Source organism: Chiloscyllium plagiosum, chromosome 6 (genome assembly GCF_004010195.1).
Source record: "Chiloscyllium plagiosum isolate BGI_BamShark_2017 chromosome 6, ASM401019v2, whole genome shotgun sequence".
Taxonomy (NCBI): Eukaryota; Metazoa; Chordata; class Chondrichthyes; order Orectolobiformes; family Hemiscylliidae; genus Chiloscyllium; species Chiloscyllium plagiosum.
This window is the reverse complement of record NC_057715.1, coordinates 27,158,890-27,177,877: the sequence shown is the minus strand read 5'-3', so window position 1 is coordinate 27,177,877 and position 18,988 is coordinate 27,158,890. Positions and strand designations below refer to the sequence as shown.

Sequence of the window (18,988 nt, the reverse complement as noted above, 5' to 3'; positions counted from 1 at the left end):
GGTGAAGCAGTGATTTACCTGCACTTCACTCAGACTAGTCTGTGGTATTCGCTGCTCACAATGTGGTCTCCTTTACACTGGGAGGCAAATGCAGGGTGGATGACCACTTTGCCGAACACTTACGTTCTGTCCATATAAATGACCCCGAACTTCCTTTTGCCTGCCATTTCAACACTCCACCATTTTTCCATGGCAATATTTCAATCTCGGGATTGCTGCATTGTTCCAGTTGGGTTTAGTACAAGCTGGAAGAGCAGCACCTCAATGTTTGCTTGGGGACCGTGCTGCCTTCAGGACTTAATATCAAGTTCAATAATTTTAGAGTCTGAAAACCTCCTTCCATGTGTAATGTTCAACCCCAAAACCCCAGATTCATGACATGGGCTGCTTTCAGCACAGTTGACCCATTTTCACCCATTCATAGTCCCTCTTATCACCTATCCAACTCGTCTTCTTCCCTGCCTTACTATTAACCATTCCTTTGTAGCTCACTCTCTGGACTCCATCTCCACCTATCAGCTTACTCCCTAGCCCCTCACGCCACTCCTTCTCTTATACCACTGTGAACAAAAACCACTTTCACCCAGATGTCATCAGTTTTGAAGTAGGGTCACTGGACTTGAAGTATTAACTCTGCTTTCTCTCCTCCTGATAATGCCAGACCTGCTGAGTTTCACCAGCAATTCTTAAATTGTTTATTGTTGGTTGTTAGCCATTGAATAAAATGGCTGCGTGGAGTTGGAAGAATAGTTTATGCAATGATCTACTTTTGTGTGACAGGTGTACCAAAGGCTCGGAGAGGAGAGATCTGGCAATTCTTAGCCGAGCAGTACCGCTTGAGACACCGGTTACCGGAGAAACAGCAACCGGCAGACATTTCATACAAAGAACTTTTGAAACAGCTGACTACTCAGCAACACGCCATCCTGGTTGACCTTGGTAACAGTCCATGCCATACTGATGTGGTTGATTTTTAGTTTTACTGTGTGCCACTTAGAATGGAATAAGAATATGTTACATTTATGCAGTGCCTTTAAAGTAATTAAATACCTCACGGCAATTTAACATTAGACACATAGGGAAATTATAGAAGTGATGATCAAGAGCTTAGTAAAAGAGGTCAATTTTAAGAAGAGTTTGAAAGGAGAATAAAAATGTAGTGATGTAAAGAATAAATGTAATGATTTGTTTACCCAGCTCTTTAAGCAAACTAGGGCGAGTAGCGAAAGAAGAGTAATTTGGGGCAAAGCAATTTTTTTTCTCTCTGCATTAGGATTTTGTGATAAAAACAATGACTGCAGATGCTGGAAACCAGAGTCTAGATTAGAGTGGTGCTGGAAGAGTACAGCAGTTCAGGCAGCATCCGAGAAGCAGTAAAATTGAGGTTTCGGGCAAAAGCCCTTCATCAGGAATAAAGGCAGTGAGCCTGAAGCGTGGAGAGATAAACTAGAGGAGGGTGGGGGTGGGGAGAAAGTAGCATAGAGTACAATAGGTCAGTGGGGAAGGGGATGAACGTGATAGGTCGGGGGCGGGGGCTACATCCGTCAAAGTTTTACCTGCACATCCACTAATATCATTTATTAAATCCGTTGCTCCCGATGCGGTCTCCTCTACATTGGGGAGACTGGGCGCCTCCTAGCAGAGCGCTTTAGGGAACATCTCCGGGACACCCGCACCAATCAACCACACCGCCCCGTGGCCCAACATTTCAACTCCCCCTCCCCTCCCCCACTCACCTATTGTACTCTATGCTACTTTCTCCCCACCCTCACCCTCCTCTAGCTTATCTCTCCACCCTTCAGGCTCACTGTCTTTATTCCTGATGAAGGGCTTTTGCCCGAAACGTCCGAAACGTCGATTTTACTGCTTCTCGGATGCTGCTTGAACTGCTGTCCTCTTCCAGCACCACTCATCCAGAATTAGGATTTTGTGGCCAGTAGATGGTGGTGTTGCACATTTTATCTGAATGTAACACATGGACAACTAACTGCAGTATCAATTGTGTCATTTAATTTTCTCCTTTCTCTCTTGTTTTCACCTTGCTTGCCTTTGCATCAACGCATGTATCTTTCTTTGCCAGTATAATTATTTCATACTATTTTTTGCATCCCATTTCTTTTTCCAATTTCTTTTTCTCCTGATTGCTGTGCTTTAGTTAGTTTTTTAAAAAAAAAATCAGTTTAAGCTCATGTGTTCTGTTTTCACCTTTTTGCTCTTTGTTGTCTCATCTAATTTTCCTAGTCAATCCTTTGTGTTCTCTTCATCTCTTCTGCCTCTTCTTACTGCTGGATACACCCAAACTGTTCCCTATCAATTGTCATATTAAAATACTCACCTTGGACTTCAAATCACTCCATGGTCTAACACCTTCCTATTTTAGAGACCTCTATTCTGTTCTGAATATTTTATTGTGTAAGGATGTCAAGGTCTGACAGGGTTAATGCTGAAGAGTGCCTTATGCATCGCACTCACTATAATATCATGTGGATTTGGTGAAGAAATAGTTTAGGATCTCAAAGGAATAAGACTTGTTATCTGTGTCGTTCTCATTGTCTTTGTAACAGTATCTTATATTAATGGAACTTGTACGTTGTTGCTCTCAAACAAGAAAATACATCTTGTTTCAGACAATGAATGGCAGGTCCCTAGGGAGTACTGAGGAACAAAGGGACCTTGGTATACAAGTCCTTAGATCCCTGAAGGTGTCAGCACAGGTGGACAGGGTGGGGAAGAAGGCATATGGATGTTGTCTTCATTACCCAGGGCATAGTATATCTGCAAGAAGTCTTGTTACAACTTTATAAAATGTTGATTAGACCATAAATAGAATATTGTGTGCAGTTCAGTTTGACAGTCTTTGGAAGGGCGTGATTGCAATGGAGAGGGTGCAGAGAGATTTACCAAGATGTTGCCCACAGTGAAGTCTCAGTTATGAGGAGAGACTGGATGGGCAGGGTTTGGTTTTCTTGCTTAAGCAGAGGCTGAGTGGGAGGGGTAATCTGATTGAGACATACAAAATTATGAGAGGCAAAGCCAGGAGAGATCATGAGAGTTTTGTCCCCCATGGCAGATGTGTCTAAGACCAGGGGGCATAGGTTTCAGGTGAGGACTGAGTGGTTTGGAGGAGATTTGAGAAAAGAATTTTCACCTGGGGGGTGGTAGAAATATGGAATGTGCTGCCTCAACAGTGTGGTGGAGGAAGGTACACTCACATTTAAGAAGCTTCTGGATGAGCACTTAAAATGCCAAGGCACAAGAGGTTAGGACCAAGTGCAGGTAAAAGGGATTAGTACAGTTTGGTAGTTGTTGATTGGAATAGATGTGGTGGGCTGAAGGGCCTGTTTGTATGCTGTTAGACTCTATGACAAGAGCCTGTTCCCATTAGATTATCAAGTGCTTTTCTCCATCACACCAGACCAAATATTGTAGGTCCAAGAACCAACATCCCCTGTAGATCCCTGCCCTGAAAGAGCATGCTGGCACAAATATACTTCATAATGAGAAGTAGAACAGAGAGCTCATTCACTCTGATGAGCACAGGTACAGACTACTGGCAGAATGTATTTTTAGTGGGGACCACTCAGTTGCACAGTTGACAAAGGTGAAGCCACTGTGTCCAATCCAGAATCCATCAAAAATGAATAATCAAAGTCCATTAAATGTAGATGGAGAGTGATCTTCAGTGGTTCTCAGTCTGGCAACAATTTTCAATCTTGTTTTCAAATACTTCTATGGATTCACCCCTCACTATCTGTGTAACCACCACCATAGAATCCTGCAGTGTGGAAACAGACCATTCGGCCCAACAAGTCCACACCAACCCTCTGAAGAGCATCCCGTCCAGATCCATCCCACTACTCTTTCCCTGTAACCCTGCATTTCCATGGCTAACACACCTAACCTACACACGCCTGGATACTAAGGGCAATTTAGCATGGCCAATCCTCCTAGCCAGCCCATCTTTGGAATTCGCAGGCCTGCAATTTCTAAGATATCTGTGTTCTCAAAGTTCTAGCCTCTTGAGTGTCTTTAATTTTAATTGCTTCATCATTACTTTCATTTGGCTGTGTTCTAAACTCTTGAGTTCCTTTCCTAAAGTTCTCCACCTCAGCCTCACTTTTCACCTTTGCAAAACTCCTTTGAAAATTGTCTGTTTGACCACGCTATGTGTCATCAAGCATAACATTGACATCTGTGGCTCGGTATTAGATTTAAAAGCAACCGGGTCGGACAGAGGGCACGATGGGTGAGGGGAGCTCATGGGGGTGCGGAAGACTGGGTGAGTGGACAGTAGGCGGGCTGACAGGGGCAGTGTTGGACGGGATTGAGTGGCGGATGGGGTGCAGAGGCTTGCGGGCAGTATGCTGCTGCCTAGTCTCCTGAACAGAGGTAGACGTAGCAAGTGCTCGCTGTGTCAATCCCACTGAACTGATGGGGGGGGGCGCGGTTTCAGCAATGCTGCAAGTCCCTTATACACAAGTGTGTGTCTGCTCAGAAACTAACCTGAGATAGAGAGAGGGAGCAAGGCAGGCAGAGCAAGGAAACATGAAACTTCAGAAAACTCTGAGCCCCAGAGGAGAAACATTGAATCAATTAAACGAATAATCAATTACCTGAACAAAATAGTGCCCGCCCATCTCGTTCGGATAATTGAGGTTCCTATGTATAGGGATTCTGCTGATTCAGGTGGTGTGGGAGGGGCAGGTAGTGAGAGGGTGGGACAGGGTGGCAGGTGGTATGGGGGCGGGACAAGGTGTGGAGGAGGGGCAGGGTGGTGTTGGGGAGGGCAGGTTGGCAAGTTGGGAATAAGTGAGTAAGGCATTAGGGTGGAAGTTTGATGGGTAATGGAGGATAGGTGTGTTAGGGGGTCATTGTAGGGATACCAATCTCAGGTTTTGGGTCATGGGCATGTTGGGGTTTGCTGAATTGGGGATTTGCATTGTCAGGTCAGGCCAGGCCCTGGAGATGTTGGATTGGTGAGGTTGTTTTTGGAGAGGATCAGAACTGGTGAGGGTGTGTGGCCAGATGGGGCAGGAAAGAGTATGGGTCTCAGTGATGAAGTCGTGTGGGGGGTATCAGTTTCATAGTTACCCAGGAGTTTGAGCAGGTTTTAATCCAACCAACCTTTTCTGGGTAACTAATCAGATTAATAAATTATTACCTATTGATGTCTCTGACTAACTCAGAATCGTAGGCTTTTCTGAGAGGTTTCTATATTCAGGGTGGTGGCCCATTGGAAGTTTTAAGTTCCTGGGCAGTCTGTGCATCAAGGCATCCAAGTGGATTTGTAGCATTTCTGTCCGGGTATGTTGCAGCAACACCCCCCTTCTTTTCAGAAGGTCTGGGCCTGAATGGATTAATCTCTGTCTTGGATGGCAAAGCTAAAAAGGCCAACTTCTACTGGTAATTGATATGTCACTCAACTGGTTGGAGAATCTCATTAACTTACTGGGAGAGAATTATACACAATTCATTGCTTTTCCAATGCCAGAAAAATAAGATGTTGAATAAACTCAGGCAGCAAAGCAAAAATAAAACTGCTTTCTTCTCGTTTTTTTTGACAGGACGAACATTTCCTACCCATGCATATTTCTCAGCTCAGTTAGGAGCTGGGCAGCTCTCACTGTTTAATCTCCTTAAGGCCTACTCATTGCTGGACAAGGAAGTGGGCTACTGCCAGGGCATTAGCTTTGTCGCTGGGGTCCTCCTTCTGCACACGAGTGAGGAGCAGGCCTTCGAAATGCTCAAGTTCCTGATGTATGATCTAGGTTTCCGGAAGCAGTATAGGCCTGACATGATGTCTTTGCAGGTATTGTGCTTGTTGTTCAACTTCTAATAAGCAGACTCCTTTCGAATTACAATGTAGTCAATAATGTGTTGAAAACTGCATTTGACCGATAACCATTGCACTCACTCAGGTCACATGCAAAAATACCATGGATTAGGCCTGGAGTTTACGTACAGAAAGTCCACTCCCTGCAACATTCTCTCTGGTTATTGGCAGTGCGTGATCCCCTTCAGTTCTTGCTGCGTGGCAGTGCATTCATGGTGACTTTAAAGGTCCAAAGCAGGCACTGTTGGTTTATTGTACAGCTGCACAGCTTAGAGGAAACATTGCTGTTGCACAGGATACAAAATTGTCACGTTCTGTCAGATGAATCATTTAACACTGTGACCTGTCTCCATAACTTTTGCGTCTACAGTTTGAGAATCAATATTTATATTTTTCCAAAGGTGGCTTCAACAGTTAAAGTAGTTTAATTTCTAACAAATATTGTTGTGGAGTGTGTGAAATGTTGTACGGAGCATTGGCCAAAATGCATCTTTCATTAGCTAACTTAAAGGGAAGTCATGACTATGTACTTCTAAATAATTTTTAGAGAAACTAATAAAATAGCCTAAGGTTTTATCAAAAGAAAACCATTAATTCTTTCAGCTTTCAGAAGGCACTTGAAATCTCTCTCACAGAATCACGTGATTCTTACAGCACAAAATGAGGCCATTAGGCGCACCATCTGTGCTAGCTTTATGAATGAGACAAGTTACAATCTCCTGCCTTCTCCCCATTCTTTCTTTTCAGTTATCTCTGATACTTTCTTTTGAATACCTCAATTTAACTTGCCTCACCACACTCTCAGGCAGTGTGTTCCAAGTGTGAACCACTTGCTGTGTGAAAAATAATTTCCTCGTGTCACCTATTTTTTTTTGCTAATCACCTCAAATCTATACCCCTTGACCTTAATCCATTCTTGTTTCTCTGCATGATTTTGAAAATCCCAGTAAAATTGCCTCTCAATCTCTTCACCAGAGAAACTGCCAACCGGTCTCTCGTCTACATGTGGAGAGGTAGACTAAGTCATTCTGAGATATTCTAAGCCATTTTAAGCCCAATCTCCTCCTCAACCTCTCTCCTCGTCTGAGATATAGTGACCCTCAGGTTAAACCACCATCAGTTATTTCTATCTAATGAGAGAGCAGCCTGATGATCTGGTAAGATTATGGCAATTTTATGTTCATCTATTTTTTTAATATCCTATTTGTGGAATGGTGTCTTTCTTCCTTGATTTCATCACACATTTACTTCTGTGTGGATGTGGCTAAATATCGTAATGATGTGAGAGTTTTCTAGTGCATTCCAAACAGTACTTTATGTTTATAATATTATTCATGACTTTGAACACCGCTTTAAAATCTCTTCTTAACGTTGTCTCCTCGAAGTTAAAGTCAGGTCTTCTCCAATTTTTCCACATGCTTGAAGTGCCTCATGCTCAGTGTCATTCTAGTGAATGTTGACCGCACCCTCACCAAATGCTTGTATCATGTTTATGGTTGAAGGAAAGTGTGGGAACACCATGGGAATGAAGTCTAGACAGCAGTGGGCTGGAAAATCAATGATTAGAATTGCTAATTTATATGTACAATTTGTATTTTTTAAAATGATAATTCAAAGAAGCTTCACTGAAAAACAGTTGCACTACATTCTCGTTGCTATTGCCAGCAGTTGTCTCTGGTGCTGTTTTAGGGCGGCACAGTGGCTCACTGGTTAGCACTGCTGCCCGACAGCACCAGGGTCACCGGTTCGGTTCCAGCCTCAGGTGACTGTCTGTGTGGAGTTTGTACATTCTCCCCATGTCTGCGTGGGTGTGCTCCGGTGTCCAAATATGCAAGTCAGGTGAATTGGCCACGCTAAATTGCCCATAGTTTTAGATGCATCATTCAGAGGGAAATGGGTCTGGGTGGGTTACTCTTCGAAGGCTCGGTGTGGACTGGTTGAGCCGAAGGGCCTGTTTCCACACTGTAGGGAATCTAATCTCACAGGGCAGTTTGATTGCAGGGAAAACTCATAACAGTTATATCATAGAGAATATTGCTTTATGGTAGAATGTCCTTAACCATTTTTTTGTAACCAAGCCTGGAAGGTAATTACAGAAAAGATGCAAAAGAAAAACAAATATGAATGTAAATTAAAGCAATCAGAAAGCCTCTGACTAAAATTCCTTGGAGAGTGGGTAGAACAAATACTCATTTTGAGCCTTCTGGTGGAAGGAGCGTGAATGTGATGGCAGGTAGGTGTAAATGGGGTGTGAATGCAGATTCACAGCTACATTTCCTCACAGTGTTTCCAGGAGTTACTCCATCCCTTCGTGCAGACTCACCAGCATTTCTGGTTTAGGCAAAATGCCTGGAATGATTTCTGAAACAGTTAGATGTAACAGTGTAAGGGGCATTGGGTTGCTCCAGACAGACAGAACAGGCTAGGCTTTCCTGGCTCCAAATATCTTCACATCCTATGTCAGAAGAAAGAGAAGGAACTGCCTGAAAAAGAGGCATGTCAACTGGTGCTGTACCGTGTGTCCCAATGACGGTCACAGAATGGTCCATATACGTCTTGGGATCTAATCACCCATCTGCACCTTTTAACTTAAGAGCAACTGGGAAAAGAAAGGGCAAAAAATGTGGCATGTCTGCTTCTCAGTTCAGAAAAATAGTTGCCATTTTCAAATGAGACATGAATTGCTGTTTGTTTCTCATTAGAAAATCTGATGTACGTTGAACAGAAAGAATACATCCTTGCCTCCAAACTGTCAGCTCAGTATTTGGCCAAATAAGGAAAGGAGCATTTAAGGCCCACAATCGCAAACCTGAGACTTAATTTATGGTTCTATTGAACAACACTGATCCTCATACTCCTACTTGCTTGGTGACTAGAACAGGGCTGTCACAGTACTGGAGAAGTATGAGCAGTAGTGCCTTTGTGAGAGCTTCCAAATCCAATGTCAAGACAAATGGTCAAGCAGCTGTGTCCCCTCCCAAGTCGGTATACTCGGTATTAAGACAATAATCATTCAAAACCAGTCCTCTCAAAGGACTGTATACATGTAGCTGATACCAGACTCCTAAAGCAGTGTGCTCTGCTCAGAACCTAGTTGACGCAGGAGTCAGAGATGTCCTTAAAGCATCCCTGAAGAGATCAACCACCCACACAGGCTCTTAGGAGTCTCTGGCATGTGCGTGACCAAAATAAAGAAGGATCTTGCAGGAGTACATGAAATGGGAGGCTCCTTTGGAAATGCATGGAGACAAAGTCATGTCAGAGCAGGCAAACATCCAGACAAGGCATCTACACAATCCCTCAAGCCCCACATGACCTATCTGTGGAATAGTCTGGGTCACAGTTGGACTTAACGGTCATCTCAGAACCAGAGTGGAAGAAGGTCATCCTCAATACTGAGCAACTGTTGAAGCTGAAAGCAGCTACTGGAGCCTGTCTGTCTACAGCTTTTTCAGGACAGGCACCGCACAGCAATGAGTAAAGCTCGATGGAAGTAAGAAGGCAAAATCAAAGAGGCCATGGCTGCATTAATTCAATTATATTTAAAGAGTCCAAAACTGTGTGGTTTCCTTTCAGCATTCCTCTGTTTCATTTCCTCTCTCTTATGAAATTCAGCCAAAAGGAGAGGCAGTGTGAAATGAAATATGGAACTGCTAATAAGATCACAACCTTGTGCATGTCGCATGACTCAGTGACATTGAGACAAACACACACAGCTATCAACAGCAGCACATAATGAGACTGTCAGCAGCAAACTGATAGTGCTCGCTGTGGCTACGAAAACTATAGATGAGCAAGATAATAAAAGGAAGGCATCCATTATTCAGAGTGACCCATGTTGTGAACTTGGTAACCCAGTGAAAATCAATTGCTTTTCACTTTCTGCAGCAGAAGACGATGCACAAAGAGGGGCAGCAGATGTCGGTTGCCTCTTCCCTCTGAGAATGTTTACAGGAGCGATAAGGAGCAGATGAGAATGTGATGTGGGAGATTGTTGTTTTTCTGGGGTCAGCTGGTAGCCATGGGTTGCGAGGGTGAAGTTTGAGTAGTTCATCAGCACCATCTTGATCTTCTGACATGCCACTGTTCAGTGGCACCTCTGCATGTGTTACATGGGTCTGCATAAATCTGGGACATATATCAGAAACAGGCAAGCCACATGCAAACTCAGACCCGCTGCTTGGTTCACAAACAGCAGGCAGACTAATGTTATTTTGACACAAGGGTTCAAGTAGTGCATACATACAGAGGTTTTTATGTTGATTTAGAAAGCTGAAGTTTATTGATGACTTTCTGAATCTCAGATACTCCAACTGAACCATGTATTGCAGTGTTACACCATACAACTAAACCTACCACAATGGGTTTTCATTTCACTGTAGAATGCTGGGAAATTGCACATTGTTTGTATGTCATTCCCTTGCTTGTTAAGTTGCCTTCCCTTAAAGAGGAGTGTTTTATCTACATTTGCCAGAAGACCAGGGAGCTTCTCTCTAGTAAAAAGAGAGAGAGAGAGACAATTGGTAGTGAGTTTCACCTGAGGGTCACTACGCCTCAGGCAAGGAATGAGGTGGAGACGGTGACCCCAGCTGGTGCAGGAACATATCATAAAGATCACGAACAGTAATTCCCCCTCTGGTAATTTATTTTCATTCATTCAGAGGATAAGGATTCAGTGAGCATGCCGTAGTTTGTCTCATCCCTAGTTGTCCATAGAGGATAGTGAAGAGCCACGTGGTTGAACTAGTGTAGTCCACGGGGTGTAGATACACTCATTGTTGATGGGAAGGAAGTTCCAGAACTTTCAAGAAACACTGATATAGTTCCGAGTAAGGAGTGTGAGGGTTGGGTAGGAACCTGCAGTTGGTACCCTTCCCATGCATCCGCTCATCTTGATTTTCCAGCTGATAGAGGTCATATTGATGTTGAAGGAGCTTTGCTGAATTTCTGCAGAGCATCTTGTAGATGATACACACTGTTACCACTATAGGTTGGTTGCAGAGAGAGTGAATGTCGAAGGTGGCAGTGGGATGCCATTCAGGCAGTTTACTTTGTAACAGAAATAACTGTAAATAGGAAACGGAAAGGAGGGAGCACCTCAAGAAAATTACAACCACCAAGGGAAGTGGTACAGAGCAATAATTGGAGCTGTGAGCTGACAAGTCCCCAGGTCTTGATAGGTGGAGGGTTCTGGTTTGCACTCAATAATTTGCTGATTCTAGGTCGTTCAAATCAGCCCCAGATCCCTGGGCTCACACTGGACATGTTTAGGGAATGTGAAATGAAGACGGCAGTAGAGAGATGTTTCAGGGTAAAAGAACCTCTGCGTTTATTTAAATACAAAAGGTAAGTATGATACAAGAAATACAGATTTAAAAAAACACAAAACAGTAAAATTATCACTATCAATTATACAGAGGGCAGTAATGAAATACATGTTAAATTAAACACAGGTCAAACACTATTAGAAGCTAAGAAGCAGTTTTAATCGCAGAAAGCTAATCATGCTTCCTACCCTTGGCTTTCCTGCACTGTCAGTATCCACGTTCCCCTCTGTGCTAGCTAGGTTGGAAACTTTGGGGTCTTGAGAGTTTCAGGTCACCACTGAGGAAAGCACAGTAAAGTGCGCCCAGTTGTTGAGATTCTTGCTGTCAATTCCGTTCGTTCAGAACAGTTCCGTGTCTGGAAGCTCTTGACCGCACAGCACTTGATTAGCTTCCTCCCTCTCGGATGTCCTTTGTTGCGATAATGCCTTTGCTTTGGCTTCCTGATTCAGCATTTCTCTGTTCGGTCTCTGTAGTTCTTGGTTCTGAAGGTGCTTGTTGGAGCTGGAAGCCTGTGGGGAAACGAATTGTGCACAAGCTTGGTGTTGAAAAGGCTCTCCGCTCAGTTCAGATCAGGGCTAGCAGTTATACAGACTGTGTGCTCTATTACCTCCCCCACAATCTGTGTTGCCATTGTGTTTCTGGTGTTCACTTTGAGGTCATGGCTTCTTGATAGTTAAGAGTATGTGTGTATGGATATTGATTGAAGGTGAATGTTTGGTGCAGGCCCCCATACTGTCTGTGTTTGGTAGCCTGATGTGTAAAAGTTAATTTCAGAGTCAGGTTTGGTTGATTGTTCTCTTAGATTGGAGGTGTAAATTGGAATTCCAGGCTGAACAATAGTCCCAGAATGAAATCATTCTGGCTCTGTATGCATTTGTTGCAGCCTGAGCTCAGGCTTTTGTCCAGTATTTTGCACGTCAGAAAAGTCCAGGGTTTTGTCCAGTATTTTAAATGAAGGGGATTCTTGCTCAATCCAACATGGGCTTCATTCTACAATCTTAAAAGAAGAAGCTAATAATGCTTTGGTTTTAATTTGCCAGATTTGGGAGAAGTTCCATTAGGATTGGAAGATGCGGAATATAACTCCTTTATTCAAAAAAAGAGGAAGATAGAAAGACAGAATGACAGGCCTGTTAACATCCGTTAGAGAGAAGATGTTAGAAGCTATTACTAAAGATGCTATAGCAGATACTTGAAAAAAATCAAAATAATCAGGCAGGGTCATCATGGTTTGTGAAAGAAAAATCATGTTTAACCAATTTATTGGACTTCTTTGAAGAAATAACACGTCCTGTTGGATAAAAGAGGAACCAGTTTATTTGGTGTAATTAGGCTTCCAAAAGATATTTGAGAAGCTGTGACTTCAAATGTTAGCTGGGAAAATAAAAGCTTGCAGTTGTTGTGGGTGTGTTTGCTTAGCTGGGAGGTTAGTTTGTAGATGTTTCTTTCCCTTTCTAGGTGGCATCCTCAGTGCTGTGGAGCCTCCAAAGAAGCTGTCCTGTGTCAGTTAGAATTTATTTGGTTTCATTCCCGCTGCTTCTGGTTGCCAGTTCCAGTTGTTTATTGCAGTGGTCAGTACATTGGGTATAGGTCAATGTGTTTATTGATGGAGTCCGTGGATGAGTGCTGTGCTTCTAGAAATTCTCTGGCTGTCCTCTGTTGGGCTTGTCCTGTTATTGTTGTGATGTCCCAGTCAAATTTGTGATCCTTGTCATTTTTAGCTACTAGGGACAGCTGGTCTTGGCGTTTAGTGGCTAGTTGATGTTCGTGAATATGGATTTCTAGTTGTCTGCCAGTTTGTTCTATATAGTGTTTTGTGCAATCCCTGCATGGAATCTTGTACACCATGTTTGTTGCACACATGATGGGTATTGAGTCTTTTGTTTTGGTGAGATCTTGTCTGAGTGTGGCTATCAGTTTATGTGCTGTCATAAATCCAAGTGGTTGGAGGAGTCTGCCTGTCAGTATTGTGATTTTTTTTATATTAAGTTAAAAATCACACAACACCAGGTTGTAGTCCACCAGGTTTATTTGGAAGTACTAGCTTTCAGAGCGCTGCTCCTTCATCAGGTAACTAGTAGGGCAGAATCATAAGACACAGAATTTATAGCAAAAGATCACAGTCATGCAATTAAAATGATATATTGAACAAACCTAGATTGCTGTTAAGTCTTCCATCTTTTAGAATGGGTTGCAGATTTCAGTTCATTTATTTTTAAATCCCAGAACTTCTTTTAGGTCACATTCTCAAGATAACGTAAGGTTTTATAAAAAAGGTGATAGCTCAGCTCAGACAATGCATTGAAGGTGTGAGGTTAGAGTCTGTCTGTATCCCAAACTTGAGTCAGACTGGTTCTATTTCCAAAGTAGAAATTTATAAAATGATGTAAGAATTGACTGTCTGCATTGACTTTTATATAAGGTAGCGTGGTTAGTGTGTTGGATCGTGGCATTTCGACATCGGAACTGGCAACCGGAAGCTGCAGGAATAAAACCAAATAAATTCCAACCAACGCAGGACAGCAGCGCTTCACGGGAGGTTCCACAGCCTTGAGGATGTTATCTAGAAAGGGGACAAAATGTCTGTAAACCAACTTGCCAGCTTGATGAACATACCAACAATAACTACAACTGGTACCTGAGCTACAAATATTTACACAAAGATTGAATATATCAGTTTATAGTGTAAAGGGTAACATAGAAGATTGACTGGTATCCTTTATCAATTTATTAAATACTTACATAAAATATAATAAAACCAGTTAGATTAGAATCAAAAATTGTTTACCTGCTCTTGTTTAGAGACTATCCTGGCCTTCCCAAACTCCACCTCTCTCTTACCCCCAACAACTATTTTGTTAATTTCTGGGATGTGAGTGCTCAGCATCCCTAATTACACTTGAAAAGGTGGAAATGAGCCACTTTCTTAAACAGTTGCAATCTATTTGATGAGGGTAGATACTTAATGCTATTAGGGAGAGAATTTTAGGATAATGACCCAGTGATACTAAAGGAATGGCCATATAGTTCAAAGTCAGGATGGTGTTTGGTTTGGCGGGGAATTTGCATTTAACGGTGTTGATGAGTATCTGCTGACCTGTCCTTCCTTGTGGACTGCTGGTATGTGGCTTGAGAGGGAACTTGTAGATGATGTTGTTCTCTTGCATCTGTTCATCTTGCCCTAGCTAATAGAAATTGCTGATTGGAAGATGCTATTGATGGTACCTTGGTGAGTTACGACTGTGCATGTTGTAGGTGGTACACACTTGCGGCTGTGGAATAATGGTGGTATATTTCGGGTGGCAGATGAGGTCTCATGAAGCAAGTTGCCTGCATCGTGTCAAGCTTCTCAAATGTTATTGGAGCCACACTCAACCAAGCAACTGGGGAATATTCCATCAGCATCTGCCAACTTTTGACTTGAAGGTGGCAGACAGGCTTTGAGGAGTCAGGAGCTGAGTTGCCTGCTGCAGAATTTCCAGTTTCTGACCTGTTCCTGTATTTGCTAACCATTAAACTGGAGAACAACTGTTCTGAACCACAGCAGCACCTTTTGATTGGTCTGATCCTACTTGTTGAGCAACTGCTTCTAACTGATCTCCTGATCAAAAATTAGGTCTGGTGGTTAAGATTAGATTTCTCATGTCTTCTGCTCCCTCTGGACAGGGGTTAAAATGGACAACAGATTATCTTCTGTTTTCTGATGTGTGATGCAATGGGGTGATACATGGGGCTAGAATTGTTAAAAAACTATTTCTATTCAGTAACGACAGGGGGTTATTTATCAGGCACGTTTTGTGAAACACTAGTGAATAGGAGTAAAGGAGACAGATAGTCCTGCTTCAGATTCTGTGTGGAATTCTATAAGACCAACGTGACCCACAGCATTTTAAGCATTGGGACTCATTTGTTTGATAATTTGCACACATGTCAATAATTTCACTGCTGTAGCTTGAACTTTCCACCTCTGATTATTGCTGCCAGCTTTAGTTCATCTCTTCCTGAACTGATGACTGGCGAAAGCTGAGATGAGCTACAGCAGAAGTAGATTTTACAGTCAGCCTGATGTCTGTCTCATACTACACAGCTCAGCTTTCCAGATCAGCCTCCAGGAGTCCTGTTCGCTCGGTTTTTCAGATTTATCATTGGGGTTTAGCATGCTCCTCAGTTGTATTCATCTAGGGAAAGGGAGGTGTGAATGGTCCAAGTTAATTATGAAGAACCAACTTGTAGTGCATCTTGGTTTGATGCCTGCCTAATTTTCAAAAGTTTTTGTGTGTTTGGATGTGGTACAAAACAAGCTGCTATTTAAATGATCTGGAGAGCCCAAAGTAATTTGTTAGATGTTTATACTTGGGTCTTAGGCTAGTTGATATTCATGTTTAGTACTCATATTAAGTTAACTCAAGCACCCATATCGGTTAGGTTCATCATTTTCACTAAAAACAAATGTCCCACATCTTCCTTTGTAAAGCAGTGAACATTTTTAGCATAATAACGCACCTGCACTGCACTTCTACCATGCTTTAATAAGTTTTCTGTAATGGAACCCAAAACTTGACACAGGGGTTACTGTTTTGACCAAAGTTATTATCCATATTCATCTCCTGTCTTTGTCTGTGTATATTATTGGTGAGTTCTATCATCTTTGCTAAGATGGGCTAAATGATTTTTTTCTGCACCTTCATAATTCTGTGATTTTCTGAATAATCTCTTTCTATATATTGTAGGTCTCTGCTACTCCAATTTCAGCATTACCATTTAGGGCATACCGCTTTACTTCAAACATGTGCTTCACATTGCTCTGTGCGAAACTACATCTGTCACTGGAACACTCATCCTACTGGCTTATCTATCACTGCAGTCTTTCACAATTCTTATCTGAATTCATTCTTTCTTTTAATCCCTCTTCCTGATTTAGTGAAATCAGCAAAGTCTGACACAGTTCATTTCATCAAAAGAAAGAGATTTGCAATTTATAACTTTTCACAATCTCAGGACATTCTACAGCCAATGTCTACTTTATCTAAACATGTCATAATCTACATCCATATCCAATTCTCACCTCAAAACTCTTTACTGCAAGAAGAAGACCTCAGCTTCTCCAACGTGACCTTGCAGGTTAAATCTCTTATCCATGGAGCCATTCTGCTGAATCTCCCTTAAGTACCCTCCTGTACTTCCTGATTATGGGATTAGTCACACCTTTTGAGCAGGAGATGTATGTACAGTATGTGGATAAATATTTTTGCTTGGATATATAGGCAGTGAAGTACTATTCTATTGTAGAATTATATCTTATGTTTTTATTATTTATTGCACCTGAACTGTGCAAAAATTAACCCATTGTGTATTTTTCAGTGAAACTGTGGAGTTTTAATAATTATGATTAAAGCTGTAGTGCATTACCAAAGACATCTAATGATTAAAAGACAGTTCAGGAACCTCAAGGGATTTAGCAGAACACCCTCAGATTTCACGATCATCTCCCTTCAAAGAATTTTTTTATTGTGACTGAGAAAATATTTATATATTAAATGGTGCTTTGTGGTTGGATTGTGCGTTTAGGTTTGTGAGCCTGTATGTCTGCTCAGCACAGAATAACAGCAAAATGTGTCTGCTGTCTGCTGCAGAAATACTGATTGCACTTTGTCCTTTGGGCAGATTCAGATGTACCAGCTGTCAAGACTTCTACATGACTATCACCGGGATTTGTACAACCACCTTGAAGACAATGAGGTCAGCCCCAGCCTCTACGCAGCCCCGTGGTTCCTCACCTTTTTCGCCTCCCAGTTCCCACTGGGATTTGTCGCCAGAGTCTTTGGTAAGTATGAGCTTCATGTTCTGAATTCTATCGCTAGCATACAACAAGAGCTTAGGTAATGCTTTCCTTGAGAACCATCAGACTTGGATAGGGTTAGCCAATCAACTTCAGTTTTTGCAAAGGCCATGTACCATCTCTGGGTGTAGACTCCACTCAACCACCTGAGTGAAAATTATTATAAATGCCCTCATTCAAATACATAACCACCATACAAGCATACAGATTAGGATTAGGAGTAGACTATATGCCCTCCTGAGCCTGCACTGCCATTTAATAAAATCATAGCTGAACTGATTATTATCTCACACGCTGTAGGATCATTACTGCTGCTTGTTAGTATGGAAAACTGCCACCAATCCTTCTTTCTAGATATTTTTAATCTAACCAGTGTGAAAAAGGTTAGAGCAGGTGGGACTTGATCCTGGGTCTTCTGACCCAGAGTTAGAGACATTGCCGCTGCTTCACAGAGGCCCTTTTCCATCTTACTCCACTAATTCTGAGGTTTATCTAATTAGCAATGATAAAGGATAAACCACCATTGAGTTTTAATGAGATGAAGCACTTGTCTGAACAACAAAGTATAGATTACAGTGTGATAGCAATATATATACGTTACATAGGCAAGTTTGGCATAGTTACGAAAATGATCAAGTCTCTATCAGGACCTTGTGCAAGACTGGCTCTTCTTCACCTACGGATTGTATGACATCATCAAATTAGGTGGAGCTTAAAGTACTTTTGACATTAACACTTTCAGGACTATTACCTTATCTCCCACTAGGTATTTTTCCCTTTTGTTATACTTACCCATATTTATAAATTTAGGCATTCAATATCACTCTGTCTCTTCACAAGTCTCTGACTTCACACATTCGGGCACCTGAGGTTTCACAATTCTTCTGGGATTAACTCTGTTTGATTGGAGAAGATTAATGGGTCTTTGCATCAAAATCTGTTTGATGATTCTTGTCTCTTTTAAACTATTCCTCGCAAAACCCATTGGTCCCTTCATTCAGGATCTTATCTAGAGGAACATTAATCTCCAGAAATTCCCTTTACAAGTGAGCATTTTCCTGCTAACTCAGGTAGTTGTCTCATAACTTCATTAGGAGAACTCTTTGTCTTGTGAATGCATATCATAGAAGACAGTTACTCTACTTTGGTAGGTATTTTCATTTTCGCAGAAGCCTGGATTTTCAGACTAGCAATTTCTTCCTTTTGACCATGTCTTGGAAGTTATGGAATTTGGTCTGGCTTCCATAAGGTTGCATGTATCTCATCCCCATTTTATTCTAGAAATCTTTATATTTAATCTGCTGATAGGTCTGTGTTGAAGTATTGAAGCTCTCTACTTCAACTCATTCAGTGGGTTGGATGTTTTCAGTTGCATTCTCTGGATGTCCTGGTGAACTAGACATTTTCAAATCCTTTGTCATGGTGCTAGTAGGTGTTTGCTTATTTTAGTAATACTGTTGTCACTGGTACTGATAATTCTTCTTCGAAAGACAAAGGATTGAAAAGCTGTTCTTCAGCTTATGTTGACTTATCATCTTACGTCAAAGTCAAATTTGCTGATTTATTTTGTGTAGAAAACAATTGTGCTTTTTTAAATTACTTCAGTTAGAGATTCATCAGTGAACTCTCAAGTCAGTTGTACCGTTCATTTTTGTTCTGAGTATTTGCTTCATTTGGAAAACTTTGGTTCTTTATGTCTTCTGATCTGTTTTCGGTGCTGATTATAATAGCAAATATTTCCACAATTATAAAAGCAGCGAATTCCTTCCTGTTACCTGGAACAATTCTCTGAGAGTCATGGAGTCATTGAGATGTACACCTCAGAAACAGGTCCAACTCATCCACGCTGACCAGATATCCTAAACTAATCTAGTCCCATTTGCCAGCACATGGCACATATCCCTTGAAACTCTTCCTATTCATATACCCACCCAGATGCCTTTTAAGTGTTGTAATTGTTCCAGTCTCCACCACTTCCTCTGGCAGCTT

The 18,988-nt window shown here is 41.9% G+C and overlaps 1 protein-coding gene across 4 annotated transcripts in view; it reads left to right on the top strand.

Annotated features, from left to right (window-relative positions):
* tbc1d4 (TBC1 domain family, member 4) overlaps positions 1-18,988 on the top strand; it is a 284,961-nt gene that overhangs the window by 251,305 nt on the left and 14,668 nt on the right. For all 4 annotated transcript variants that reach the window (XM_043691389.1, XM_043691388.1, XM_043691390.1 and 1 more), the window contains 3 exons: positions 781-939; positions 5,565-5,809; positions 16,825-16,984. In XM_043691389.1, the coding sequence (XP_043547324.1) occupies positions 781-939; positions 5,565-5,809; positions 16,825-16,984 (564 nt within the window). The remainder of the gene's footprint in view (positions 1-780; positions 940-5,564; positions 5,810-16,824; positions 16,985-18,988) is intronic.